Raw genomic sequence first — 27,087 nt, forward strand, 5'->3', positions numbered from 1 at the left:
TACATCGGCTCCAACGCTCGTCGGATGTGGCAGGGCTTGCAAACTATTACAGACTACAAAGGGAAACCCAGCCACGAGCTGCCCAGTGATACAAGCCTACCAGATAAGCTAAATTACTTCTATGCGTGCTTCGAGGCAAGCAACACTGAAGCATGCATGAGAGCTCCAGTTGTTCATGACGCCCACGTCATGTCTGTAGCCATGAAGTGCTTTGAAAGGCTGGTCTCCTCCCTCTGTAATAGCCCAGACACAGAGTCTGGTCCTGGGGAAAGAGGCTCTCCTCCCTCCGTAATATCCAAACAATCCTAAAACTCACACTCTCATCTCTCTGTTATCTTCCCTCAGATTGAAGTAATCCCGACACAGTCAGTCATGGTAGGGAAGACAGTGTTAACTCTCTGTTCCTCTCTCTACAGACTACAGTGATCTGGACACAGTCAGTCATGGTAGTGAAGACAGTGTTAACTCTCTGTTCTCTCTCTCTACAGACTACAGTGATCTGGACACAGTCAGTCATGGTAGTGAAGACAGTGTTAACTCTCTGTTCTCTCTCTACAGACTACAGTGATCTGGACACAGTCAGTCATGGTAGTGAAGACAGTGTTAACTCTCTGTTCCTCTCTCTACAGACTACAGTGATCTGGACACAGTCAGTCATGGTAGTGAAGACAGTGTTAACTCTCTGTTCTCTCTCTACAGACTACAGTGATCTGGACACAGTCAGTCATGGTAGTGAAGACAGTGTTAACTCTCTGTTCCTCTCTCTACAGACTACAGTGATCTGGACACAGTCAGTCATGGTAGTGAAGACAGTACTAACGACTTAGTTGAGCGGGTCTCAATCGATACAGACTTCACCAAGATGGACTCCAGCGATGATGGATCCAGCACAGGTACCTAAAGATGTTACCCCTCCTCTCCCCCCTCCCTGTCTCCTCTCCTGTCATCCCTCTCCCCCCTCCTCCAGCACAGGTACCTAAAGATGTTACACCTCCTCTCCTGTCCTCCCTGTCTCCTCTCCTGTCCTCCCTGTCTCCTCTCCTGTCATCCCTCTCCCCCCTCCTCCAAGCACAGGTACTTAAAGCCTCTACCTGTTCTCCCTCTCTCCCCTCCTGTCCTCCCTCAATCCCCTCTTGTCCTCCCTCTCTCCCCTCCCTCCCCTCCCTCTCTCCCCTCCTGTCCTCCCTCTCTCCCCTCCCTCCCCTCCCTCTCTCCCCTCCTGTCCTCCCTCTCTCCCCTCCTGTCCTCCCTCAATCACCTCCTGTCCTCCCTCAATCACCTCCTGTCCTCCCTCTCTCCCCTCCTGTCCTCCCTCTCCCCTCCTGTCCTCCCTCTCCCCTCCTGCCCTCCCTCTCTCCCCTCCTGTCCTCCCTCTCTCCCCTCCCTCCCCTCCCTCTCTCCCCTCCTGCCCTCCCTCTCTCCCCTCCTGTCCTCCCTCTCTCCCCTCCCTCTCTCCCCTCCCTCTCCTCCCTCTCTCCCCTCCCTCCCCTCTCTCAATCCCCTCTTGTCCTCCCTCAATCCCCTCCTGTCCTCCCTCTCTCCCCTCCCTCCCCTCCCTCAATCCCCTCCTGTCCTCCCTCTCTCCCCTCCCTCCCCTCCCGCTCTCCCCTCCTGTCCTCCCTCTCTCCCCTCCCTCCCCTCCCTCAATCCCCTCTTGTCCTCCCTCTCTCCCCTCCCTCCCCTCCCTCTCTCCCCTCCTGTCCTCCCTCTCTCCCCTCCCTCAATCCCCTCCTGTCCTCCCTCTCTCCCCTCCCTCCCCTCCCTCAATCCCCTCTTGTCCTCCCTCCCTCCCCTCCCTCTCTCCCCTCCTGTCCTCCCTCTCTCCCCTCCCTCCCCTCCCTCAATCCCCTCCTGTCCTCTCTCTCTCCCCTCCTGTCCTCCCTCCCTCCCTCTCTCCCCTCCCTCCCCTCCCTCTCTCCCCTCCTGTACTCTCTCTCTCCCCTCCTGTCAGTCACTCACTCAGTCACTCACTCAGTCACTCACTCAGTCACTCACTCAGTCACTCACTCAGTCACTCACTCAGTCACTCACTCAGTCACTCACTCAGTCACTCACTCAGTCACTCAGTCACTCAGTCACTCAGTCAGTCAGTCAGTCAGTCAGTCACTCACTCACTCACTCACTCAGTCAGTCAGTCAGTCAGTCAGTCAGTCAGTTAGTCAGTCACTCCCCCTCTGTGTTCTGTACTGCACTCTAAGCAGCTAGGATGTCTCTGTACAGGATGGCATGGAGAAGGTAAGATCTTTTGTACCAGATGAATCCACTGAGAGGAAAATAGCACCAGTTCGATCAACTATTTTCAGAGAGAAAGAGAAAGGAGGTGTTATCCAAGAACTCCTCTGCTATACTGAACAAAAATATAAACGCAACAGGCAACAATTTGAAAGATTTTACTGAGTTACAGTTCATATAAGGAAATGATGCTCAATGGGTGACATGTCTGGTGAGTACGCAGGCCGTGGAAGAACGTGTTCTGCTTCCAGGAATTGTTCAGATCCTTGCGACATGGGGCCGTCAGTAGGCTTATGGTAGAAAAATATAAATAAATTGGACCTCATTGAAACACTGTTCACTTCCTGAAACATGAGGTGATGGCGGCGGATGAATGGCATGACAATGGGCCTCAGGATCTCGTCACGGTATCTCTGTCCATTCAAATTGCCATCGATAAAATGCAATTGTTTTCGTTGTCCGTAGCTTATGCCTGCCCCATACCATAACCCCACCGCCACCATGGGGCACTCTGTTCACAACGTTGACACCAGCAAACCGCTCACTCACACGATGCCAGAAATTCTTCGGTTGTACAAAGCCACCATTTCATCAGCTGTCTGGGTGGCTGGTCTCAGACCATCCTGCAAGGGAAGAAGCAGGAAGTGGAGGTTCTGGCCTGGCGTGGTTACACGTTGTCTGTGGTTGTGAGGCCGGTTGAACGTGCTGACAAATTTGACATTGGAGGCGGCTTATGGTAGAGAAATTAACATTAAATGCTCTGGTGGACATTCCTGCAGTCAGCATTCCAATTACACGCTCCCTCTAAACTTCAGACATCTGTGGCATTGTGTTGTGTGACAAAACTGCACATTTTAGAGTGGCCTTTTATTGTCCCCCAGCACAAGGTGCACCTGTGTAATGATCATGCTGTTTAATCAGCTTCTTGATATGCAACACCTGTCAGGTGGATGGATTATCTTGGGAAAGGAGAAATGATCACTAACAGGGATGGAAACAGATTTGAGAGAAATAAGGTTTATCTGCGTATGGAACATTTCTGGGATCTTTTTATTTCAGCTCATGAAACATGGGACCAACACTTTACATGTTGCGTTTTTATATTTTACTTCAGATGCCTCAAAGTTTGTGCCTCCTCCACACTGGTTCTTAAGGTTTGTTTCTGTTGTTCTCTCTGGGAAATAAACTTGAAACACTCAGTGTACAAAACATTAGGAACACCTGTTCATTCCTTGACACAGACTGACCAGGTGAATCCACTTCAAATCAGTGTAGATGAAAGGGGAGGAGAAATGTTAAAGAAGGATTTTAAAGCCTCTATATATTTGAGACATGGATTGTGTGTGTGTGCCATTCAGAGGATGAATGGGCAAGACAAAATATTGAAGTGCCTTTGAACGGGGTATGGTAGTAGGTGCCAGGCGCACCAGTTTGTGAACAGTTTCCTGTGTGTATCAAGACTGGTCCACCACCCAAAGGACATCCAGCCAACTTGACACAACTGTGGGAAGCATTGGAGTCGACATGGGCCAGCATCCCTGCGGAACGCTTTCGACACCTTGTAGAGTCCCATGACCTGACGAATTGACCCCGACGCAACTCAATATTAGGAAAGGTGTTCTTAATATTTTGTACACTCGGTGTCTGTCTGTTTCAGGTGGCCAGTCAGACCAAGGCTATGACTCTCTATCCAAGGAGGAGGAGAGGATGATGGGAAAGGACAACGACAGAACACCACTGGAGAAGTCAGAGAGGGAGTCTTGTAAGTTTAAACATGTCTACTACTCAAGACTACTGAATGATCCGTACCAGGGTTGGGGTCAATGGCATTTCAATTCAGAAAGTCAAACAAATTCAACTTTTTACCTCATTGGAAAACATTGAAGATAATTGCAATTTCAGTGTACTTTCTGAATTGAGTAAACTGAAATGGGGCGGCAGGGTAGCCTAGTGGTTAGAGCATTGGACTAGTAACCGAAAGGTTGTAAGTTCAAATCCCCGAGCTGACAAGGTACAGCTCTGTCATTCTGCCCCAGAACAAGGCAGTTAACCCACTGTTCCTAGGCCGTCTTGGAAATTAAGAATTTGTTCTTAACTGACTTGCCTAGTAAAATAAATAAAAATGTTATTGTCCCATATTAACCAGTTTGTAGTGGGATGATTGTCAAAAAACAGCTCAAAAATAATTACCTCCTTGGTATTTATATCGAAATTGTGTTACATTTTATCTTGCAGTTATTCTCCTAATCTGACTGAGCACTGATGTAAAAACTCGTTTCTGGTCTCTCAGGGCAGAATTTGAATAACCAGTTACTGACAGAGTGAAATGAATCCTCTGCCCTGGATGTTACATCACAGTGTGTGGGTGGAATAAGAATATCTTGTCTTCAACACATCCCCCATCCTCTCTGTCTATATGCTGTTATATTTAGATGGCTACAAGATAATCAACTGACTGATTGGATGTGTGTTATGTAACTGGGATTATCTTATATTTGATTACAAGTGGAGAACATGTTCCTGATTTCTGTTCTGTTGTTAGTTTTATCAATCTGTTTGACGATTTTTTTTTTGTGTTGTTATTTAGTTTGAAGTATAACGTTCAGAGATTATTTTTCACAGAGATATCTTATCTCCTCTTGAGATGAAACGTTCCACAGGGATGGAATCTAGGACCACTATTAATAGTTTATATGATTGATATTCCAAACACTAACTTCATGTTCAAACTTCTCCTCGGGACTTTTCACAAAAACAATGTTTGATCCGGTAGTCAAAGGCTTGGTGATGGCGTTTAGTATGTATTAAGGATCCCCATTAGTTCCTGCCAAGGCAGCAGCTACTCTTCCTGGGGTTTATTATGGATCCCCATTAGTTCCTGCCAAGGCAGCAGCTACTCTTCCTGGGGTTCATTATGGATCCCCATTAGTTCCTGCCAAGGCAGCAGCTACTCTTCCTGGGGTTTATTATGGATCCCCATTAGTTCCTCCCAAGGCAGCAGCTACTCTTCCTGGGGTTTATTATGGATCCCCATTAGTTCCTGTTGCCAAGGCAGCAGCTACTCTTCCTGGGGTTTATTATGGATCCCCATTAGTTACTGCCAAGGCAGCAGCTACTCTTCCTGGGGGTTTATTATGGATCCCCGTTAGTTCCTGCCAAGGCAGCAGCTACTCTTCCTGGGGTTTATTATGTATCCCCATTAGTTTCTGCCAAGGCAGCAGCTACTCTTCCTGGGGTTTATTATGGATCCCCATTAGTTCCTGCCAAGGCAGCATCTACTCTTCCTGGGGTTTATTATGGATCCCCATTAGTTCCTGCCAAGGCAGCAGCTACTCTTCCTGGGGTTTATTATGGATCCCCATTAGTTCCTGCCATGGCAGCAGCTACTCTTCCTGGGGTTTATTATGGATCCCCATTAGTTCCTGCCAAGGCAGCAGCTACTCTTCCTGGGGTTTATTATGGATCCCCACTAGTTCCTGCCAAGGCAGCAGCTACTCTTACTGGGGTTTATTATGGATCTCCATTAGTTCCTGCCAAGGCAGCATCTACTCTTCCTGGGGTTTATTATGGATCTCCATTAGTTCCTGCCAAGGCAGCAGCTACTCCTCCTGGGGTTTATTAATGATCCCCATTAGTTCCTGCCATGGCAGCAGGTACTCTTCCTGGGGTTTATTATGGATCCCCATTAGTTCCTGCCAAGGCAGCAGCTACTCTTCCTGGGGTTTATTATGGATCCCCATTAGTTCCTGCCAAGGCAGCAGCTAGTCTACCTGGGGTTTATTATAGATCCCCATTAGTTCCTGCCAAGGCAGCAGCTATTCTTCCTGAGGTTTATTAAGGATCCCCATTAGTTCCTGTTGCCAAGGCAGCAGCTATTCTTCCTGAGGTTTATTATGGATCCCCATTAGTTCCTGTCAAGGCAGCAGCTACTCTTCCTGGGGTTTATTATGGATCCCCATTAGTTCCTGCCAAGGCAGCAGCTACTCTTCCTGGGGTTTATTATGGATCCCCACTAGTTCCTGCCAAGGCAGCAGCTACTCTTCCTGGGGTTTATTATGGATCTCCATTAGTTCCTGCCAAGGCAGCAGCTACTCTTCCTGGGGTTTATTATGGATCTCCATTAGTTCCTGCCAAGGCAGCAGCTACTCCTCCTGGGGTTTATTAAGGATCCCCATTAGTTCCTGCCATGGCAGCAGCTACTCTTCCTGGGGTTTATTATGGATCCCCATTAGTTCCTGCCAAGGCAGCTGTCACGTTCCTGACCTGTTTTCCTTTGTTTTGTATTCATTTTAGTTGGTCAGGGCGTGAGTTGGGTGGGTTTGTCTATGTTTGTATTTCTATGTGGGGTTTTGTGTTCGGCCTGGTATGATTCTCAATTAGAGACAGGTGTGTATTGTTTGTCTCTAATTGAGAGTCATACAAAGGCAGCCAGGGTTTCACTGGTGTTTTGTGGGTGTTTGTTCCTGTGTCCTCACAGGACAGTTGAAGGTTAGTCTCATTTGTTGTTTTGTAGTTTTGTAGTGTCTTGTTTGCTGTTTTTATTAAAAGATGGCTTATTTCCCTCAATCCGCATCTTGGTCCTATCCATGCTCCTCCTCGTCTAAGGGGGAGAACAACAATGACTGCCTTTACAGCAGCAGCTACTCTTCCTGGGGTTTATTATGGATCCCCATTAGTTCCTGCCAAGGCAGCAGCTACTCTTCCTGGGGTTTATTATGGATCCCCATTAGTTCCTGTCAAGGCAGCAGCTACTCTTCCTGGGGGTTTATTATGGATCCCCGTTAGTTCCTGCCAAGGCAGCAGCTACTCTTCCTGGGGTTTATTATGGATCCCCATTAGTTCCTGCCAAGGCAGCAGCTACTCTTCCTGGGGTTTATTATGGATCCCCGTTAGTTTCTGCCAAGGCAGCAGCTACTCTTCCTGGGGTTTATTATGGATCCCCATTAGTTCCTGCCAAGGCAGCAGCTACTCTTCCTGGGGTTTATTATGGATCCCCATTAGTTCCTGTCAAGGCAGCAGCTACTCTTCCTGGGGTTTATTATGGATCCCCATTAGTTCCTGCCAAGGCAGCAGCTACTCCTCCTGGGGTTTATTAATGATCCCCATTAGTTCCTGCCATGGCAGCAGGTACTCTTCCTGGGGTTTATTATGGATCCCCATTAGTTCCTGCCAAGGCAGCAGCTACTCTTCCTGGGGTTTATTATGGATCCCCATTAGTTCCTGCCAAGGCAGCAGCTACTCTTCCTGGGGTTTATTATGGATCCCCATTAGTTCCTGCCAAGGCAGCAGCTACTCTTCCTGGGGTTTATTATGGATCCCCATTAGTTCCTGCCAAGGCAGCAGCTAGTCTACCTGGGGTTTATTATAGATCCCCATTAGTTCCTGCCAAGGCAGCAGCTATTCTTCCTGAGGTTTATTAAGGATCCCCATTAGTTCCTGTTGCCAAGGCAGCAGCTACTCTTCCTGAGGTTTATTATGGATCCCCATTAGTTCCTGTCAAGGCAGCAGCTACTCTTCCTGGGGTTTATTATGGATCCCCATTAGTTCCTGCCAAGGCAGCAGCTACTCTTCCTGGGGTTTATTATGGATCCCCACTAGTTCCTGCCAAGGCAGCAGCTACTCTTCCTGGGGTTTATTATGGATCTCCATTAGTTCCTGCCAAGGCAGCAGCTACTCTTCCTGGGGTTTATTATGGATCTCCATTAGTTCCTGCCAAGGCAGCAGCTACTCCTCCTGGGGTTTATTAAGGATCCCCATTAGTTCCTGCCAAGGCAGCAGCTACTCTTCCTGGGGTTTATTATGGATCCCCATTAGTTCCTGCCATGGCAGCAGGTACTCTTCCTGGGGTTTATTATGGATCCCCATTAGTTCCTGCCAAGGCAGCAGCTACTCTTCCTGGGGTTTATTATGGATCCCCATTAGTTCCTGCCAAGGCAGCAGCTACTCTTCCTGGGGTTTATTATGGATCCCCATTAGTTCCTGCCAAGGCAGCAGCTACTCTTTCTGGGGTTTATTATGGATCCCCTTTAGTTCCTGTCAAGGCAGCAGCTACTCTTCCTGGGGGTTTATTATGGATCCCCGTTAGTTCCTGCCAAGGCAGCAGCTACTCTTCCTGGGGTTTATTATGGATCCCCATTAGTTTCTGCCAAGGCAGCAGCTACTCTTCCTGGGGTTTATTATGGATCCCCATTAGTTCCTGCCAAGGCAGCAGCTACTCTTCCTGGGGTTTATTATGGATCCCCATTAGTTCCTGCCAAGGCAGCAGCTACTCTTCCTGGGGTTTATTATGGATCCCCATTAGTTCCTGCCAAGACAGCAGCTTCTCTTCCTGGGGTTTATTATGGATCCCCATTAGTTCCTGCCATGGCAGCAGCTACTCTTCCTGGGGTTTATTATGGATCCCCATTAGTTCCTGCCAAGGCAGCAGCTACTCTTACTGGGGTTTATTATGGATCTCCATTAGTTCCTGCCAAGGCAGCAGCTACTCTTCCTGGGGTTTATTATGGATCTCCATTAGTTCCTGCCAAGGCAGCAGCTACTCTTCCTGGGGTTTATTATGGATCCCCATTAGTTCCTGCCAAGGCAGCAGCTACTCTTCCTGGGGTTTATTATGGATCCCCATTAGTTCCTGTCAAGGCAGCAGCTAGTCTTCCTGGGGGTTTATTATGGATCCCCGTTAGTTCCTGCCAAGGCAGCAGCTACTCTTCCTGAGGTTTATTAAGGATCCCCATTATTTCCTGTTGCCAAGGCAGCAGCTACTCTTCCTGGGGTTTATTATGGATCCCCATTAGTTCCTTTCAAGGCAGCAGCTACTCTTCCTGGGGTTTATTATGGATCTCCATTAGTTTCTGCCAAGGCAGCAGCTACTCCTCCTGGGGTTTATTAAGGATCCCCATTAGTTCCTGCCATGGCAGCAGGTACTCTTCCTGGGGTTTATTATGGATCCCCATTAGTTCCTGCCAAGGCAGCAGCTACTCTTCCTGGGGTTTATTATGGATCCCCATTAGTTCCTGTTGCCAAGGCAGCAGCTACTCTTCCTGGGGTTTATTATGGATCCCCATTAGTTCCTTTCAAGGCAGCAGCTACTCTTCCTGGGGTTTATTATGGATCCCCATTAGTTCCTGCCAAGGCAGCAGCTACTCTTCCTGGGGTTTATTATGGATCCCCACTAGTTCCTGCCAAGGCAGCAGCTACTCTTCCTGGGGTTTATTATGGATCTCCATTAGTTCCTGCCAAGGCAGCAGCTACTATTCCTGGGGTTTATTATGGATCTCCATTAGTTCCTGCCAAGGCAGCAGCTACTCCTCCTGGGGTTTATTATGGATCCCCATTAGTGCCTGCCAAGGCAGCAGCTACTCTTCCTGGGGTTTATTATGGATCCCAATTAGTTCCTGTCAAGGCAGCAGCTACTCTTCCTGGGGTTTATTATGGATCCCCATTAGTTCCTGCCAAGGCAGCAGCTACTCTTTTCGGGGTTTTATTATGGATCCCCACTAGTTCCTGCCAAGGCAGCAGCTCCTCTTCCTGGGGTTTATTATGGATCTCCATTAGTTCCTGCCAAGGCAGCAGCTACTCTTCCTGGGGTTTATTATGGATCTCCATTAGTTCCTGCCAAAGCAGCAGGTACTCTTCCTGGGGTTTATTAAGGATCTCCATTAGTTCCTGCCATGGCAGCAGGTACTCTTCCTGGGGTTTATTATGGATCACCATTAGTTCCTGCCAAGGCAGCAGCTACTCTTCCTGGGGTTTATTATGGATCCCCGTTAGTTCCTGCCAAGGCAGCAGCTACTCTTCCTGGGGTTTATTATGGATCCCCGTTAGTTCCTGCCAAGGCAGCAGCTACTCTTCCTGGGGTTTATTATGGATCACCATTTGTTCCTGCCAAGGCAGCAGCTACTCTTCCTGGGGTTTATTATGGATACCCATTAGTTCCTGCCAAGGCAGCAGCTACTCTTCCTGGGGTTTATTATGGATACCCATTAGTTCCTGCCAAGGCAGCAGCTAGTCTACCTGGGGTTTATTATGGATTACATTAGTTCCTGCCAAGGCAGCAGCTACTCTTCCTGGGGTTTATTATGGATTCCCATTAGTTCCTGTTGCCAAGGCAGCAGCTACTCTTCCTGGGGTTTATTATGGATCCCCATTAGTTCCTGTTGCCAAGGCAGCAGCTACTCTTCCTGGGGTTTATTATGGATCCCCATTAGTTCCTGTTGCCAAGGCAGCAGCTACTCTTCCTGGGGTTTATTATGGATCCCCATTAGTTTCTGCCAAGGCAGCAGCTACTCTTCCTGGGGTTTATTATGGATCCCCATTAGTTCCTGCCAAGGCAGCAGCTACTCTTCCTGGGGTTTATTATGGATCTCCATTAGTTCCTGCCAAGGCAGCAGCTACTCCTCCTGGGGTTTATTAAGGATCCCCATTAGTTCCTGCCATGGCAGCAGGTACTCTTCCTGCGGTTTATTATGGATCCCCATTAGTTCCTGCCAAGGCAGCAGCTACTCTTCCTGGGGTTTATTATGGATCCCCATTAGTTCCTGCCAAGGCAGCAGCTACTATTCCTGGGGTTTATTATGGATCCCCATTAGTTCCTGCCAAGGCAGCAGCTACTCTTCCTGGGGTTTATTATGGATCCCCATTAGTTCCTACCAAGGCAGCAGCTACTCTTCCTGGGGTTTATTATAGATCCCCATTAGTTCCTGCCAAGGCAGCAGCTACTCTTCCTGGGGTTTATTATGGATCCCCATTAGTTCCTGTCAAGGCAGCAGCTACTCTTCCTGGGGGTTTATTATGGATCCCCGTTAGTTCCTGCCAAGGCAGCAGCTACTCTTCCTGGGGTTTATTATGGATCCCCATTAGTTCCTGTTGCCAAGGCAGCAGCTACTCTTCCTGGGGTTTATTATGGATCCCCATTAGTTCCTGTTGCCAAGGCAGCAGCTACTCTTCCTGGGGTTTATTATGGATCCCCATTAGTTTCTGCCATGGCAGCAGCTACTCTTCCTGGGGTTTATTATGGATCCCCATTAGTTCCTGTCAAGGCAGCAGCTACTCTTCCTGGGGTTTATTATGGATCCCCATTAGTTCCTGCCAAGGCAGCAGCTACTCTTCCTGGAGTTTATTATGGATCCCCACTAGTTCCTGCCAAGGCAGCAGCTACTCTTCCTGGGGTTTATTATGGATCTCCATTAGTTCCTGCCAAGGCAGCAGCTACTCCTCCTGGGGTTTATTAAGGATCCCCATTAGTTCCAGCCAAGGCAGCAGGTACTCTTCCTGGGGTTTATTATGGATCCCCATTAGTTCCTGCCAAGGCAGCAGCTACTCTTCCTGGGGTTTATTATGGATCCCCGTTAGTTCCTGCCAAGGCAGCAGCTACTCTTCCTGGGGTTTATTATGGATCCCCATTAGTTCCTGCCAAGGCAGCAGCTACTCTTCCTGGGGTTTATTATGGATACCCATTAGTTCCTGCCAAGGCAGCAGCTAGTCTACCTGGGGTTTATTATGGATTACATTAGTTCCTGCCAAGGCAGCAGCTACTCTTTCTGGGGTTTATTATGGATCCCCTTTAGTTCCTGTCAAGGCAGCAGCTACTCTTCCTGGAGGTTTATTATGGATCCCCGTTAGTTCCTGCCAAGGCAGCAGCTACTCTTCCTGGGGTTTATTATGGATCCCCATTAGTTTCTGCCAAGGCAGCAGCTACTCTTCCTGGGGTTTATTATGGATCCCCATTAGTTCCTGCCAAGGCAGCAGCTACTCTTCCTGGGGTTTATTATGGATCCCCATTAGTTCCTGCCAAGGCAGCAGCTTCTCTTCCTGGGGTTTATTATGGATCCCCATTAGTTCCTGCCATGGCAGCAGCTACTCTTCCTGGGGTTTATTATGGATCCCCATTAGTTCCTGCCAAGGCAGCAGCTACTCTTACTGGGGTTTATTATGGATCTCCATTAGTTCCTGCCAAGGCAGCAGCTACTCTTCCTGGGGTTTATTATGGATCTCCATTAGTTCCTGCCAAGGCAGCAGCTACTCTTCCTGGGGTTTATTATGGATCCCCATTAGTTCCTGCCAAGGCAGCAGCTACTCTTCCTGGGGTTTATTATGGATCCCCATTAGTTCCTGTCAAGGCAGCAGCTACTCTTCCTGGGGGTTTATTATGGATCCCCGTTAGTTCCTGCCAAGGCAGCAGCTACTCTTCCTGAGGTTTATTAAGGATCCCCATTATTTCCTGTTGCCAAGGCAGCAGCTACTCTTCCTGGGGTTTATTATGGATCCCCATTAGTTCCTTTCAAGGCAGCAGCTACTCTTCCTGGGGTTTATTATGGATCTCCATTAGTTTCTGCCAAGGCAGCAGCTACTCCTCCTGGGGTTTATTAAGGATCCCCATTAGTTCCTGCCATGGCAGCAGGTACTCTTCCTGGGGTTTATTATGGATCCCCATTAGTTCCTGCCAAGGCAGCAGCTACTCTTCCTGGGGTTTATTATGGATCCCCATTAGTTCCTGTTGCCAAGGCAGCAGCTACTCTTCCTGGGGTTTATTATGGATCCCCATTAGTTCCTTTCAAGGCAGCAGCTACTCTTCCTGGGGTTTATTATGGATCCCCATTAGTTCCTGCCAAGGCAGCAGCTACTCTTCCTGGGGTTTATTATGGATCCCCACTAGTTCCTGCCAAGGCAGCAGCTACTCTTCCTGGGGTTTATTATGGATCTCCATTAGTTCCTGCCAAGGCAGCAGCTACTATTCCTGGGGTTTATTATGGATCTCCATTAGTTCCTGCCAAGGCAGCAGCTACTCCTCCTGGGGTTTATTATGGATCCCCATTAGTGCCTGCCAAGGCAGCAGCTACTCTTCCTGGGGTTTATTATGGATCCCCATTAGTTCCTGTCAAGGCAGCAGCTACTCTTCCTGGGGTTTATTATGGATCCCCATTAGTTCCTGCCAAGGCAGCAGCTACTCTTTCTGGGGTTTATTATGGATCCCCACTAGTTCCTGCCAAGGCAGCAGCTCCTCTTCCTGGGGTTTATTATGGATCTCCATTAGTTCCTGCCAAGGCAGCAGCTACTCTTCCTGGGGTTTATTATGGATCTCCATTAGTTCCTGCCAAAGCAGCAGGTACTCTTCCTGGGGTTTATTAAGGATCTCCATTAGTTCCTGCCATGGCAGCAGGTACTCTTCCTGGGGTTTATTATGGATCCCCATTAGTTCCTGCCAAGGCAGCAGCTACTCTTCCTGGGGTTTATTATGGATCCCCGTTAGTTCCTGCCAAGGCAGCAGCTACTCTTCCTGGGGTTTATTATGGATCCCCGTTAGTTCCTGCCAAGGCAGCAGCTACTCTTCCTGGGGTTTATTATGGATCACCATTAGTTCCTGCCAAGGCAGCAGCTACTCTTCCTGGGGTTTATTATGGATACCCATTAGTTCCTGCCAAGGCAGCAGCTACTCTTCCTGGGGTTTATTATGGATACCCATTAGTTCCTGCCAAGGCAGCAGCTAGTCTACCTGGGGTTTATTATGGATTACATTAGTTCCTGCCAAGGCAGCAGCTACTCTTCCTGGGGTTTATTATGGATTCCCATTAGTTCCTGCCAAGGCAGCAGCTACTCTTCCTGGGGTTTATTATGGATCCCCATTAGTTCCTGCCAAGGCAGCAGCTACTCTTCCTGGGGTTTATTATGGATCCCCATTAGTTCCTGTTGCCAAGGCAGCAGCTACTCTTCCTGGGGTTTATTATGGATCCCCATTAGTTCCTGTTGCCAAGGCAGCAGCTACTCTTCCTGGGGTTTATTATGGATCCCCATTAGTTCCTCCCAAGGCAGCAGCTACTCTTCCTGGGGTTTATTATGGATCTCCATTAGTTCCTGCCAAGGCAGCAGCTACTCCTCCTGGGGTTTATTAAGGATCCCCATTAGTTCCTGCCATGGCAGCAGGTACTCTTCCTGGGGTTTATTATGGATCCCCATTAGTTCCTGCCAAGGCAGCAGCTACTCTTCCTGGGGTTTATTATGGATCCCCATTAGTTCCTGCCAAGGCAGCAGCTACTATTCCTGGGGTTTATTATGGATCCCCATTAGTTCCTGCCAAGGCAGCAGCTACTCTTCCTGGGGTTTATTATAGATCCCCATTAGTTCCTGCCAAGGCAGCAACTACTCTTCCTGGGGTTTATTATGGATCCCCATTAGTTCCTGCCAAGGCAGCAGCTACTCTTCCTGGGGTTTATTATGGATCCCCATTAGTTCCTGTCAAGGCAGCAGCTACTCTTCCTGGGGTTTATTATGGATCCCCATCAGTTTCTGTCAAGGCAGCAGCTACTCTTCCTGAGGTTTATTAAGGATCCCCATTAGTTCCTGTTGCCAAGGCAGCAGCTACTCTTCCTGGGGTTTATTATGGATCCCCATTAGTTCCTTTCAAGGCAGCAGCTACTCTTCCTGGGGTTTATTATGGATCCCCATTAGTTCCTGCCAAGGCAGCAGCTGTCACGTTCCTGACCTGTTTTCCTTTGTTTTGTATTCATTTTAGTTGGTCAGGGCGTGAGTTGGGTGGGTTTGTCTATGTTTGTATTTCTATGTGGGGTTTTGTGTTCGGCCTGGTATGATTCTCAATTAGAGACAGGTGTGTATTGTTTGTCTCTAATTGAGAGTCATACAAAGGCAGCCAGGGTTTCACTGGTGTTTGGTGGGTGTTTGTTCCTGTGTCCTCACAGGACAGTTGAAGGTTAGTCACGTTTGTTGTTTTGTAGTTTGTAGTGTCTTGTTTGCTGTTTTTCATTAAAAGATGGCTTATTTCCCTCAATCCGCATCTTGGTCCTATCCATGCTCCTTCTCGTCTAAGGGGGAGAACAACATTGACTGCCTTTACAGCAGCTACTCTTCCTGGGGTTTATTATGGATCCCCACTAGTTCCTGCCAAGGCAGCAGCTACTCTTCCTGGGGTTTATTATGGATCTCCATTAGTTCCTGCCAATGCAGCAGCTACTCTTCTTGGGGTTTATTATGGATCTCCATTAGTTCCTGCCAAGGCAGCAGCTACTCTTCCTGGGGTTTATTATGGATCCCCATTAGTTCCTGCCAAGGCAGCAGCTACTCTTCCTGGGGTTTATTATAGATCCCCATTAGTTCCTGCCAAGGCAGCAGCTACTCTTCATGGGGTTTATTATGGATCCCCATTAGTTCCTGTCAAGGCAGCAGCTACTCTTCCTGGGGGTTTATTATGGATCCCCGTTAGTTCCTGCCAAGGCAGCAGCTACTCTTCCTGGGGTTTATTATGGATCCCCATTAGTTTCTGCCAAGGCAGCAGCTACTCTCCCTGGGGTTTATTATGGATCCCCATTAGTTCCTGCCAAGGCAGCAGCTACTCTTCCTGGGGTTTATTATGGATCCCCATTAGTTCCTGCCAAGGCAGCAGCTACTCTTCCTGGGGTTTATTATGGATCCCCATTAGTTCCTGCCAAGGCAGCAGCTACTCTTCCTGGGGTTTATTATGGATCCCCATTAGTTCCTGCCATGGCAGCAGCTACTCTTCCTGGGGTTTATTATGGATCCCCATTAGTTTCTGTCAAGGCAGCAGCTACTCTTCCTGAGGTTTATTAAGGATCCCCATTAGTTCCTGTTGCCAAGGCAGCAGCTACTCTTCCTGGGGTTTATTATGGATCCCCATTAGTTCCTGTCAAGGCAGCAGCTACTCTTCCTGGGGTTTATTATGGATCCCCATTAGTTCCTGCCAAGGCAGCAGCTACTCTTCCTGGGGTTTATTATGGATCTCCATTAGTTCCTGCCAAGGCAGCAGCTACTCTTCCTGGGGTTTATTATGGATCTCCATTAGTTCCTGCCAAGGCAGCAGCTACTCCTCCTGGGGTTTATTAAGGATCTCCATTAGTTCCTGCCATGGCAGCAGGTACTCTTCCTGGGGTTTATTATGGATCCCCATTAGTTCCTGCCAAGGCAGCAGCTACTCTTCCTGGGGTTTATTATGGATCCCCGTTAGTTCCTGCCAAGGCAGCAGCTACTCTTCCTGGGGTTTATTATGGATCCCCGTTAGTTCCTGCCAAGGCAGCAGCTACTCTTCCTGGGGTTTACTATGGATCCCCATTAGTTCCTGCCAAGGCAGCAGCTACTCTTCCTGGGGTTTATTATGGATACCCATTAGTTCCTGCCAAGGCAGCAGCTAGTCTACCTGGGGTTTATTATGGATTACATTAGTTCCTGCCAAGGCAGCAGCTACTCTTCCTGGGGTTTATTATGGATTCCCATTAGTTCCTGCCAAGGCAGCAGCTACTCTTCCTGGGGTTTATTATGGATCCCCATTAGTTCCTGCCAAGGCAGCAGCTACTCTTCCTGGGGTTTATTATGGATCCCCATTAGTTCCTGCCAAGGCAGCAGCTACTCTTCCTGGGGTTTATTATGGATCCCCATTAGTTCCTGTTGCCAAGGCAGCAGCTACTCTTCCTGGGGTTTATTATCGATCCCCATTAGTTTCTGCCAAGGCAGCAGCTACTCTTCCTGGGGTTTATTATGGATCCCCGTTAGTTCCTGCCAAGGCAGCAGCTACTCTTCCCGGGGTTTATTATGGATCCCCGTTAGTTCCTGCCAAGGCAGCAGCTACTCTTCCTGGGGTTTATTATGGATCCCCATTAGTTCCTGCCAAGGCAGCAGCTACTCTTCCTGGGGTTTATTATGGATACCCATTAGTTCCTGCCAAGGCAGCAGCTAGTCTACCTGGGGTTTATTATGGATTACATTAGTTCCTGGCAAGGCAGCAGCTACTCTTCCTGGGGTTTATTATGGATTCCCATTAGTTCCTGCCAAGGCAGCAGCTACTCTTCCTGGGGTTTATTATGGATCCCCATTAGTTCCTGCCAAGGCAGCAGCTACTCTTCCTGGGGTTTATTATGGATCCCCATTAGTTCCTGCCAAGGCAGCAGCTACTCTTCCTGGGGTTTATTATGGATCCCCATTAGTTCCTGTTGCCAAGGCAGCAGCTACTCTTCCTGGGGTTTATTATGGATCCCCATTAGTTTCTGCCAAGGCAGCAGCTACTCTTCCTGGGGTTTATTATGGATCCCCATTAGTTCCTGCCAAGGCAGCAGCTACTCTTCCTGGGGTTTATTATGGATCTCCATTAGTTCCTGCCAAGGCAGCAGCTACTCCTCCTGGGGTTTATTAAGGATCCCCATTAGTTCCTGCCATGGCAGCAGGTACTCTTCCTGCGGTTTATTATGGATCCCCATTAGTTCCTGCCAAGGCAGCAGCTACTCTTCCTGGGGTTTATTATGGATCCCCATTAGTTCCTGCCAAGGCAGCAGCTACTATTCCTGGGGTTTATTATGGATCCCCATTAGTTCCTGCCAAGGCAGCAGCTACTCTTCCTGGGGTTTATTATGGATCCCCATTAGTTCCTACCAAGGCAGCAGCTACTCTTCCTGGGGTTTATTATAGATCCCCATTAGTTCCTGCCAAGGCAGCAGCTACTCTTCCTGGGGTTTATTATGGATCCCCATTAGTTCCTGTCAAGGCAGCAGCTACTCTTCCTGGGGGTTTATTATGGATCCCCGTTAGTTCCTGCCAAGGCAGCAGCTACTCTTCCTGGGGTTTATTATGGATCCCCATTAGTTCCTGCCAAGGCAGCAGCTACTCTTCCTGGGGTTTATTATGGATCCCCATTAGTTCCTGCCAAGGCAGCAGCTACTCTTCCTGGGGTTTATTATGGATCCCCATTAGTTACTGCCATGGCAGCAGCTACTCTTCCTGGGGTTTATTATGGATCCCCATTAGTTCCTGTCAAGGCAGCAGCTACTCTTCCTGGGGTTTATTATGGATCCCCATTAGTTCCTGCCAAGGCAGCAGCTACTCTTCCTGGGGTTTATTATGGATCCCCACTAGTTCCTGCCAAGGCAGCAGCTACTCTTCCTGGGGTTTATTATGGATCTCCATTAGTTCCTGCCAAGGCAGCAGCTACTCCTCCTGGGGTTTATTAAGGATCCCCATTAGTTCCAGCCAAGGCAGCAGGTACTCTTCCTGGGGTTTATTATGGATCCCCATTAGTTCCTGCCAAGGCAGCAGCTACTCTTCCTGGGGTTTATTATGGATCCCCGTTAGTTCCTGCCAAGGCAGCAGCTACTCTTCCTGGGGTTTATTATGGATCCCCATTAGTTCCTGCCAAGGCAGCAGCTACTCTTCCTGGGGTTTATTATGGATACCCATTAGTTCCTGCCAAGGCAGCAGCTAGTCTACCTGGGGTTTATTATGGATTACATTAGTTCCTGCCAAGGCAGCAGCTACTCTTCCTGGGGTTTATTATGGATTCCCATTGGTTCCTGCCAAGGCAGCAGCTACTCTTCCTGGGGTTTATTATGGATCCCCATTAGTTCCTGCCAATGCAGCAGCTACTCTTCCTGAGGTTTATTATGGATCCCCATTAGTTCCTGCCAAGGCAGCAGCTACTCTTCCTGGGGTTTATTATGGATCCCCATTAGTTCCTGTTGCCAAGGCAGCAGCTACTCTTCCTGGGGTTTATTATGGATCCCCATTAGTTCCTGCCAAGGCAGCAGCTACTCTTCCTGAGGTTTATTAAGGATCCCCATTAGTTCCTGCCAAGGCAGCAGCTACTCTTCCTGGGGTTTATTATGGATCCACATTAGTTCCTGCCAAGGCAGCAGCTACTCTTCCTGTGGTTTATTATGGATCCCCATTAGTTCCTGCCATGGCAGCAGCTACTCTTCCTGGGGTTTATTTTGGATCCCCATTAGTTCCTTTCAAGGCAGCAGCTACTCTTCCTGGGGTTTATTATGGATCCCCATTAGTTCCTGTTGCCAAGGCAGCAGCTACTCTTCCTGGGGTTTATTATGGATCCCCATTAGTTCCTGCCAAGGCAGCAGCTACTCTTCCTGAGGTTTATTAAGGATCCCCATTAGTTCCTGCCAAGGCAGCAGCTACTCTTCCTGGGGTTTATTATGGATCCCCATTAGTTCCTGCCAAGGCAGCAGCTACTCTTCCTGGGGTTTATTATGGATCCCCATTAGTTCCTGCCATGGCAGCAGGTACTCTTCCTGGGGTTTATTTTGGATCCCAATTAGTTCCTTTCAAGGCAGCAGCTACTCTTCCTGGGCTTTATTATGGATACCCATTAGTTCCTGCCAAGGCAGCAGCTACTCTTCCTGAGGTTTATTATGGATCCCCATTAGTTCTTGCCAAGGCAGCAGCTACTCTTCCTGGGGTTTATTATGGATCCCCATTAGTTCCTGCCAAGGCAGCAGCTACTCTTCCTGGGGTTTATTTTGGATCCCCATTAGTTCCTTTCAAGGCAGCAGCTACTCTTCCTGGGGTTTATTATGGATCCCCATTAGTTCCTGCCAAGGCAGCAGCTACTCTTCCTGGGGTTTATTATGGATCCCCATTAGTTCCTGCCAAGGCAGCAGCTACTCTTCCTGGGGTTTATTATGGATCCCCATTAGTTTCTGCCAAGGCAGCAGCTACTCTTCCTGGGGTTTATTATGGATCCCCATTAGTTCCTGCCAAGGCAGCAGCTACTCTTCCTCTGGTTTATTATGGATCCCCATTAGTTTCTGCCAAGGCAGCAGCTACTCTTCCTGGGGTTTATTTTGGATCCTCATTAGTTCCTGCCAAGGCAGCAGGTACTCTTCCTGGGGTTTATTATGGATCCCCATTAGTTCCTGCCATTGCAGCAGCTACTCTTCCTGGGGTTTATTATGGATCCCCATTAGTTCCTGGCAAGGCAGCAGCTACTCTTCCTGGGGTTTATTATGGATCCCCATTAGTTCCTGTTGCCAAGGCAGCAGCTACTCTTCCTGGGGTTTATTATGGATCCCCATTAGTTCCTGCCAAGGCAGCAGCTACTCTTCCTGGGGTTTATTATGGATCCCCATTAGTTCCTGTCATGGCAGCAGGTACTCTTCCTGGGGTTTATTTTGTACCCCATTAGTTCCTTTCAAGGCAGCAGCTACTCTTCCTGGGGTTTATTATGGATCCCCATTAGTTCCTGCCAAGGCAGCAACTACTCTTCCTGGGGTTTATTATGGATCCCCATTAGTTCCTGCCAAGGACGCAGCTACTCTTCCTGGGGTTTATTATGGATCCCCATTAGTTCCTGCCATGGCAGCAGATACTCTTCCTGGGGTTTATTTTGGATCCCCATTAGTTCCTTTCAAGGCAGCAGCTACTCTTCCTGGGGTTTATTATGGATCCCCATTAGTTCCTGCCAAGGCAGCAACTACTCTTCCTGGGGTTTATTATGGATCCCCATTAGTTCCTGCCAAGGCAGCAACTACTCTTCCTGGGGTTTATTATGGTTCCCCATTAGTTCCTGCCAAGGCAGCAGCTACTCTTCCTGGGGTTTATTATGGATCCCCATTAGTTCCTGTCAAGGCAGCAGCTACTCTTCCTGGGGTTTATTATGGATCCCCATTAGTTCCTGCCAAGGCAGCAGCTACTCTTCCTGTGGTTTATTATGGATCCTCATTAGTTCCTGCCAAGGCAGCAGCTTCTCTTCCTGGGTTTTTTTATGGATCCCCATTAGTTCCTGTTACCAAGGCAGCAGCTACTCTTCCTGGGGTTTATTATGGATCCTCATTACTCAGACCTCTACTACCACATATCTACAATACATTAAGTGTGTTACCTCAGACCACTGCTACCACATATCTACAATACATTAAGTGTGTTACCTCAGACCACTACTACCACATATCTACAATACATTAAGTGTGTTACCTCAGACCACTACTCTACTACCACATATCTACAATACATTAAGTGTGTTACCTCAGACCACTACTACCACATATCTACAATACATTAAGTGTGTTACCTCAGACCACTACTCTACTACCACATATCTACAATACATTAAGTGTGTTACCTCAGACCTCTACTACCACATATCTACAATACATTAAGTGTGTTACCTCAGACCACTACTCTACTACCACATATCTACAATACATTAAGTGTTTTACCTCAGACCACTACTCTACTACCACATATCTACAATACATTAAGTGTGTTACCTCAGACCACTACTACCACATATCTACAATACATTAAGTGTGTTACCTCAGACCACTACTACCACATATCTACAATACATTAAGTGTGTTACCTCAGACCACTACTCTACTACCACATATCTACAATACATTAAGTGTGTTACCTCAGACCACTACTACCACATATCTACAATACATTAAGTGTGTTACCTCAGACCACTACTACCACATATCTACAATACATTAAGTGTGTTACCTCAGACCTCTACTACCACATATCTACAATACATTAAGTGTGTTACCTCAGACCTCTACTACCACATATCTACAATACATTAAGTGTGTTACCTCAGACCTCTACTACCACATATCTACAATACATTAAGTGTGTTACCTCAGACCTCTACTACCACATATCTACAATACATTAAGTGTGTTACCTCAGACCACTACTACCACATATCTACAATACATTAAGTGTGTTACCTCAGACCACTGCTCTACTACCACATATCTACAATACATTAAGTGTGTTACCTCAGACCTCTACTACCACATATCTACAATACATTAAGTGTGTTACCTCAGACCACTACTACCACATATCTACAATACATTAAGTGTGTTACCTCAGACCACTGCTCTACTACCACATATCTACAATACATTAAGTGTGTTACCTCAGACCACTACTCTACTACCACATATCTACAATACATTAAGTGTGTTACCTCAGACCACTACTCTACTACCACATATCTACAATACATATCTACAATACATTAAGTGTGTTACCTCAGACCACTACTACCACATATCTACAATACATTAAGTGTTTTACCTCAGACCACTACTCTACTACCACATATCTACAATACATTAAGTGTGTTACCTCAGACCACTACTACCACATATCTACAATACATTAAGTGTTTTACCTCAGACCACTACTCTACTACCACATATCTACAATACATTAAGTGTTTTACCTCAGACCACTACTCTACTACCACATATCTACTAACACATATCTACAATACATTAAGTGTGTTACCTCAGACCACTACTACCACATATCTACAATACATTAAGTGTGTTACCTCAGACCACTACTCTACTACCACATATCTACAATACATTAAGTGTTTTACCTCAGACCACTGCTCTACTACCACATATCTACAATACATTAAGTGTGTTACCTCAGACCACTACTCTACTACCACATATCTACAATACATTAAGTGTGTTACCTCAGACCACTACTACCACATATCTACAATACATTAAGTGTGTTCCCTCAGACATATCTATATCTACAACACAACACCCATGTGTGTGTGTGTGTCTGTACCTGTGTGTCTCTTCACAGTCCCCGCTGTTCCATAAGGTGTATTTTTATCTGTTTTTTAAATCTGATTCTACTGCTGCATCAGTTACCTGATGTGGAATAGAGTTCCATGTAGTCATGGCTCTATGTAGTACTGTGGAATAGAGTTCCATGTAGTCATGGCTCTATGTAGTACTGTGGAATAGAGTTCCATGTAGTCATGGCTCTATGTAGTACTGTGGAATAGAGTTCCATGTAGTCATGGCTCTATGTAGTACTGTGGAATAGAGTTCCATGTAGTCATGGCTCTATGTAGTGCTGTGGAATAGAGTTCCATGTAGTCATGGCTCTATGTAGTACTGTGGAATAGAGTTCCATGTAGTCATGGCTCTATGTAGTACTGTGCACCTCCCATAGTCTGTTCTGGACTTGGGGACTGTGAAGAGACCCCTGGTGGCATGTCTTGTAGGGTACACATGGGTGTCTGAGCTGTGTGCCAGTAGTTTAGACAGACCTCTGGTGGCATGTCTTATGGGGTATGGATGGGTGTCTGAGCTGTGTGCCAGTAGTTTAAACAGACCTCTGGTGGCATGTCTTATGGGGTATGGATGGGTGTCTGAGCTGTGTGCCAGTAGTTTAAACAGACCTCTGGTGGCATGTCTTATGGGGTATGGATGGGTGTCTGAGCTGTGTGTTAGTAGTTTAAACAGACCTCTGGTGGCATGTCTTGTGGGGTATGGATGGGTGTCTGAGCTGTGTGTTAGTAGTTTAAACAGACCTCTGGTGGCATGTCTTGTGGGGTATGCATGGGTGTCTGAGCTGTGTGCCTGTAGTTTAGACAGACCTCTGGTGGCATGTCTTGTGGGGTATGTATGGGGTGTCTGAGCTGTGTGTTAGTCATTTAAACAGACCTCTGGTGGCATGTCTTGTGGGGTATGGATGGGTGTCTGAGCTGTGTGCTGCTAGTTTAGACAGACAGCTCGGTGCATTCAACATGTCAACACCTCTTACAAAATTAATTGACAACACAGGTGTGAAGGACGGCTCATAATAATGTCTGGAATGGAATAAATGGATTGGAATTAACATGGATCCACGTCAACTAATCACCAGCCTCTTGACTACTTAAATCAACTAGTTTAATTTTTATTTAATTATGTCTGGGTCATCCCCCGAGGTTTAAAAAAGCTCCGGCGTACAGTAAATCAGTTATCATTATCTGACCTTTCAACTGTTGTGTCTTTAGGTCGTCTGACTAGACAGAACCACATCACCACCCCTGGTGACTCCAACACTCCCTGTGGTACCAGACCAAAGAACCGGAGGCTGAGGCCCAACTCCCTAGACCTGACCGGAGGACAAGGGACACTCAGGACCATCACACTCAATTTCACCTCCACCACCATGCAGATCCGGGGCCCTGCTCCGAAACGTCCCCCGCCTCCGATCTGCAAACCTGGGAAGGCTGAGGCCAGTCAGGCTGATCCTACTCAGAACCAGGAGAGATTGGATGGCGGAGAGGGGGAGAAGGTAGAAGGCAGTAAGGACAGACAGACACCTGACATGGAGGTGGAAAGGAGGAGTGTGAGCAGCAGTGGTGGAGACACTGAAAGGTCTGTAACCTGCAGTGGTGGTGGAGATGGAGCCGGGTCTGTAACCTGCAGTGATGGTAGAGATGGAGCCGGGTCTGTAACCTGCAGTGGTGGTGGAGATGGAGCCGGGTCTGTAACCTGCAGTGGTGGTGGAGATGGAGCCGGGTCTGCAACCTGCAGTGTTGGTAGTGATGGAGCCGGGTCTGTAACCTGCAGTGATGGTGGAGATGGAGCCGGGTCTGCAACCTGCAGTGATGGTAGAGATGGAGCCGGGTCTGCAACCTGCAGTGATGGTGGAGATGGAGCCGGGTCTGCAACCTGCAGTGATGGTGGAAATGGAGCCGGGTCTGTAACCTGCAGTGATGGTGGAGATGGAGCCGGGTCTGCAACCTGCAGTGATGGTAGAGATGGAGCCGGGTCTGTAACCTGCAGTGATGGTAGAGATGGAGCCGGGTCTGTAACCTGCAGTGATGGTAGAGATGGAGCCGGGTCTGTAACCTGCAGTGTTGGTGGAGATGGAGCCGGGTCTGCAACCTGCAGTGTTGGTGGGGATGGAGCCGGGTCTGTAACCTGCAGTGATGGTGGAGATGGAGCCGGGTCTGTAACCTGCAGTGGTGGTAGAGATGGAGCCGGGTCTGTAACCTGCAGTGTTGGTGGAGATGGAGCCGGGTCTGTAACCTGCAGTGGTGGTAGAGATGGAGCCGGGTCTGTAACCTGCAGTGGTGGTGGAGATGGAGCCGGGTCTGTAACCTGCAGTGTTGGTAGAGATGGAGCCGGGTCTGTAACCTGCAGTGATGGTAGAGATGGAGCCGGGTCTGCAGATCGCAGTGTCTCCAAACAGAGCAGTGTAAGAAACAGCAGTGAAACCGTGGGCGGAGCCGTGAAGAGGACTGGTATCGTTGAGACTGGCTTTGACCCTCTGTCCATTATAGCGGCTGAGACGGAGACAGAGGGCGATGGGGACGGCAGCAGTACCTCCACAGTCCGCCGAGACCTGGCAGAAGAGATAGAGATGTACATGAAGGTTCTGAGCCCTCTGAGCAGCAGGACCGCCAGCATGGACCTTCAGAACCCATCCAGCCCGCTCCTCCACGCCACCTCCACCCCATCTAAACACTCCTCCCACCGACCTCGGCCCCTCAGCCTGACCCACTCCCCCTGTACCTCCCCCCGACCCCCTCCTCCCTTGCTTCGTGCCAACTCACACGTCCCCCTCTCCAGGCCCAAAGAACGTCTCCGTCCTTCCTCCCTGGTCTCCCCTTCCTCCCCTACTCCCTCCTCAACCTTCTCCATGGACTCTCTCCTCACACCGACTCTCAGTCTGGACATGTTTAAGAGCAGCTTCCTGTCCGCAGGGAAGGGGGTGGCTGAGAAGGCTAGCAGGCTCTACTCCCGCCTGTCGTCGCAGACGTCACTCTCACAGGTACGGACAACCATCCCTCTAATGGAAGACATTGTCCGGGATCCAACGCAGATTAACGACATGTGCATAGCAACAGACATTTAAAAAGAAAAAGATCACATTCCCTCAATGCTGCAGACGTCAGCTCAATCTGAAATTATCTTTAATAAAAGTAAATCGTTTGTTGAAACCTGATCATTGTCAACATGCCATTTTGGGTACTGTGCACCATTTGAAAAGTAACACTCTGCTCCCACAGGATGTGAACTGTGACCAGATCAGCGTGTCGTCAATGACCTCAGTGGACCCAGAATGCACCTCTTTGTTGGAGGAGGGCTCTGTCCTGGACCCTGAAGGTTTCACCTCTTCCTTCACCTCCTCCTACGCCTCCCCCCAGCACGACAGCGTCACGTGCCTGAGGAGGAGCCCAGCCAGGGGACGCCTCGTCTCTCAGAGCCCCACCTCGCCCTGCAAGGTGTTCCGCCACAACTCCTTCTCCAGTGCGTAAAGTAGTCCCTCCTCGTTCTCACTCTGTGTCTAAGTTTGCTAGTTTGCTAGTTTCAGTGGCTTTTGAGTTTGACATAAGTTAACAGGATGTAAATGGTTAATTCCTTACCAAAAATAGTATTTTATAATGTTTTATTATTGCAACAATTTTAAGAATGTTATATAATATTAAACTTCAATTACAAAAATGTCTAAATATTTTTAAGGGTGACTTAGTGATGGGGCTGGGTTAGAGGAGGATGACTTAGTGATGGGGCTGGGTTAGAGGAGGATGACTTAGTGATGGGGCTGGGTTAGAGGAGGATGACTTAGTGATGGGGCTGGGTAAGAGGAGGATGACTTGGTGATGGGGCTGGGTTAGAGGAGGAGGACTTAGTGATGGGGCTGGGTTAGAGGAGGATGACTTAGTGATGGGGCTGGGTTAGAGGAGGATGACTTAGTGATGGGGCTGGGTAAGAGGAGGATGACTTAGTGATGGGGCTGGGTAAGAGGAGGATGACTTAGTGATGGGGCTGGGTAAGAGGAGGATGACTTAGTGATGGGGCTGGGTTAGAGGAGGAGGACTTAGTGTTGGGGCTGGGTAAGAGGAGGATGACTTAGTGATGGGGCTGGGTTAGAGGAGGGTGACTTAGTGATGGGGCTGGGTAAGAGGAGGATGACTTAGTGATGGGGCTGGGTTAGAGGAGGAGGACTTAGTGATGGGGCTGGGTAAGAGGAGGATGACTTAGTGATGGGGCTGGGTTAGAGGAGGAGGACTTAGTGATGGGGCTGGGTAAGAGGAGGAGGACTTAGTGATGGGACTGGGTAAGAGGAGGGTGACTTAGTGATGGGGCTGGGTAAGAGGAGGATGACTTAGTGATGGGGCTGGGTTAGAGGAGGAGGACTTAGTGATGGGGCTGGGTAAGAATAGGATGACTTAGTGATGTGGCTGGGTAAGAGGAGGAGGACTTAGTGATGGGGCTGGGTAAGAGGAGGAGGATGACTTAGTGATGGGGCTGGGTTAGAGGAGGATGACTTAGTGATGGGGCTGGGTAAGAG

The 27,087-nt window shown here is 48.4% G+C and overlaps 1 protein-coding gene across 3 annotated transcripts in view; it reads left to right on the plus strand.

The window, feature by feature from the left end:
• Window positions 1-27,087, plus strand: part of dennd4a (DENN/MADD domain containing 4A) — a 182,295-nt gene that overhangs the window by 116,701 nt on the left and 38,507 nt on the right. For all 3 annotated transcript variants that reach the window (XM_055910129.1, XM_055910128.1, XM_055910130.1), the window contains 4 exons: window positions 771-893; window positions 3,890-3,994; window positions 23,795-25,563; window positions 25,802-26,042. In XM_055910129.1, the coding sequence (XP_055766104.1) occupies window positions 771-893; window positions 3,890-3,994; window positions 23,795-25,563; window positions 25,802-26,042 (2,238 nt within the window). The remainder of the gene's footprint in view (window positions 1-770; window positions 894-3,889; window positions 3,995-23,794; window positions 25,564-25,801; window positions 26,043-27,087) is intronic.

Source organism: Salvelinus fontinalis, unplaced genomic scaffold (assembly GCF_029448725.1).
Source record: "Salvelinus fontinalis isolate EN_2023a unplaced genomic scaffold, ASM2944872v1 scaffold_0001, whole genome shotgun sequence".
In the NCBI taxonomy this organism is placed as follows: Eukaryota; Metazoa; Chordata; class Actinopteri; order Salmoniformes; family Salmonidae; genus Salvelinus; species Salvelinus fontinalis.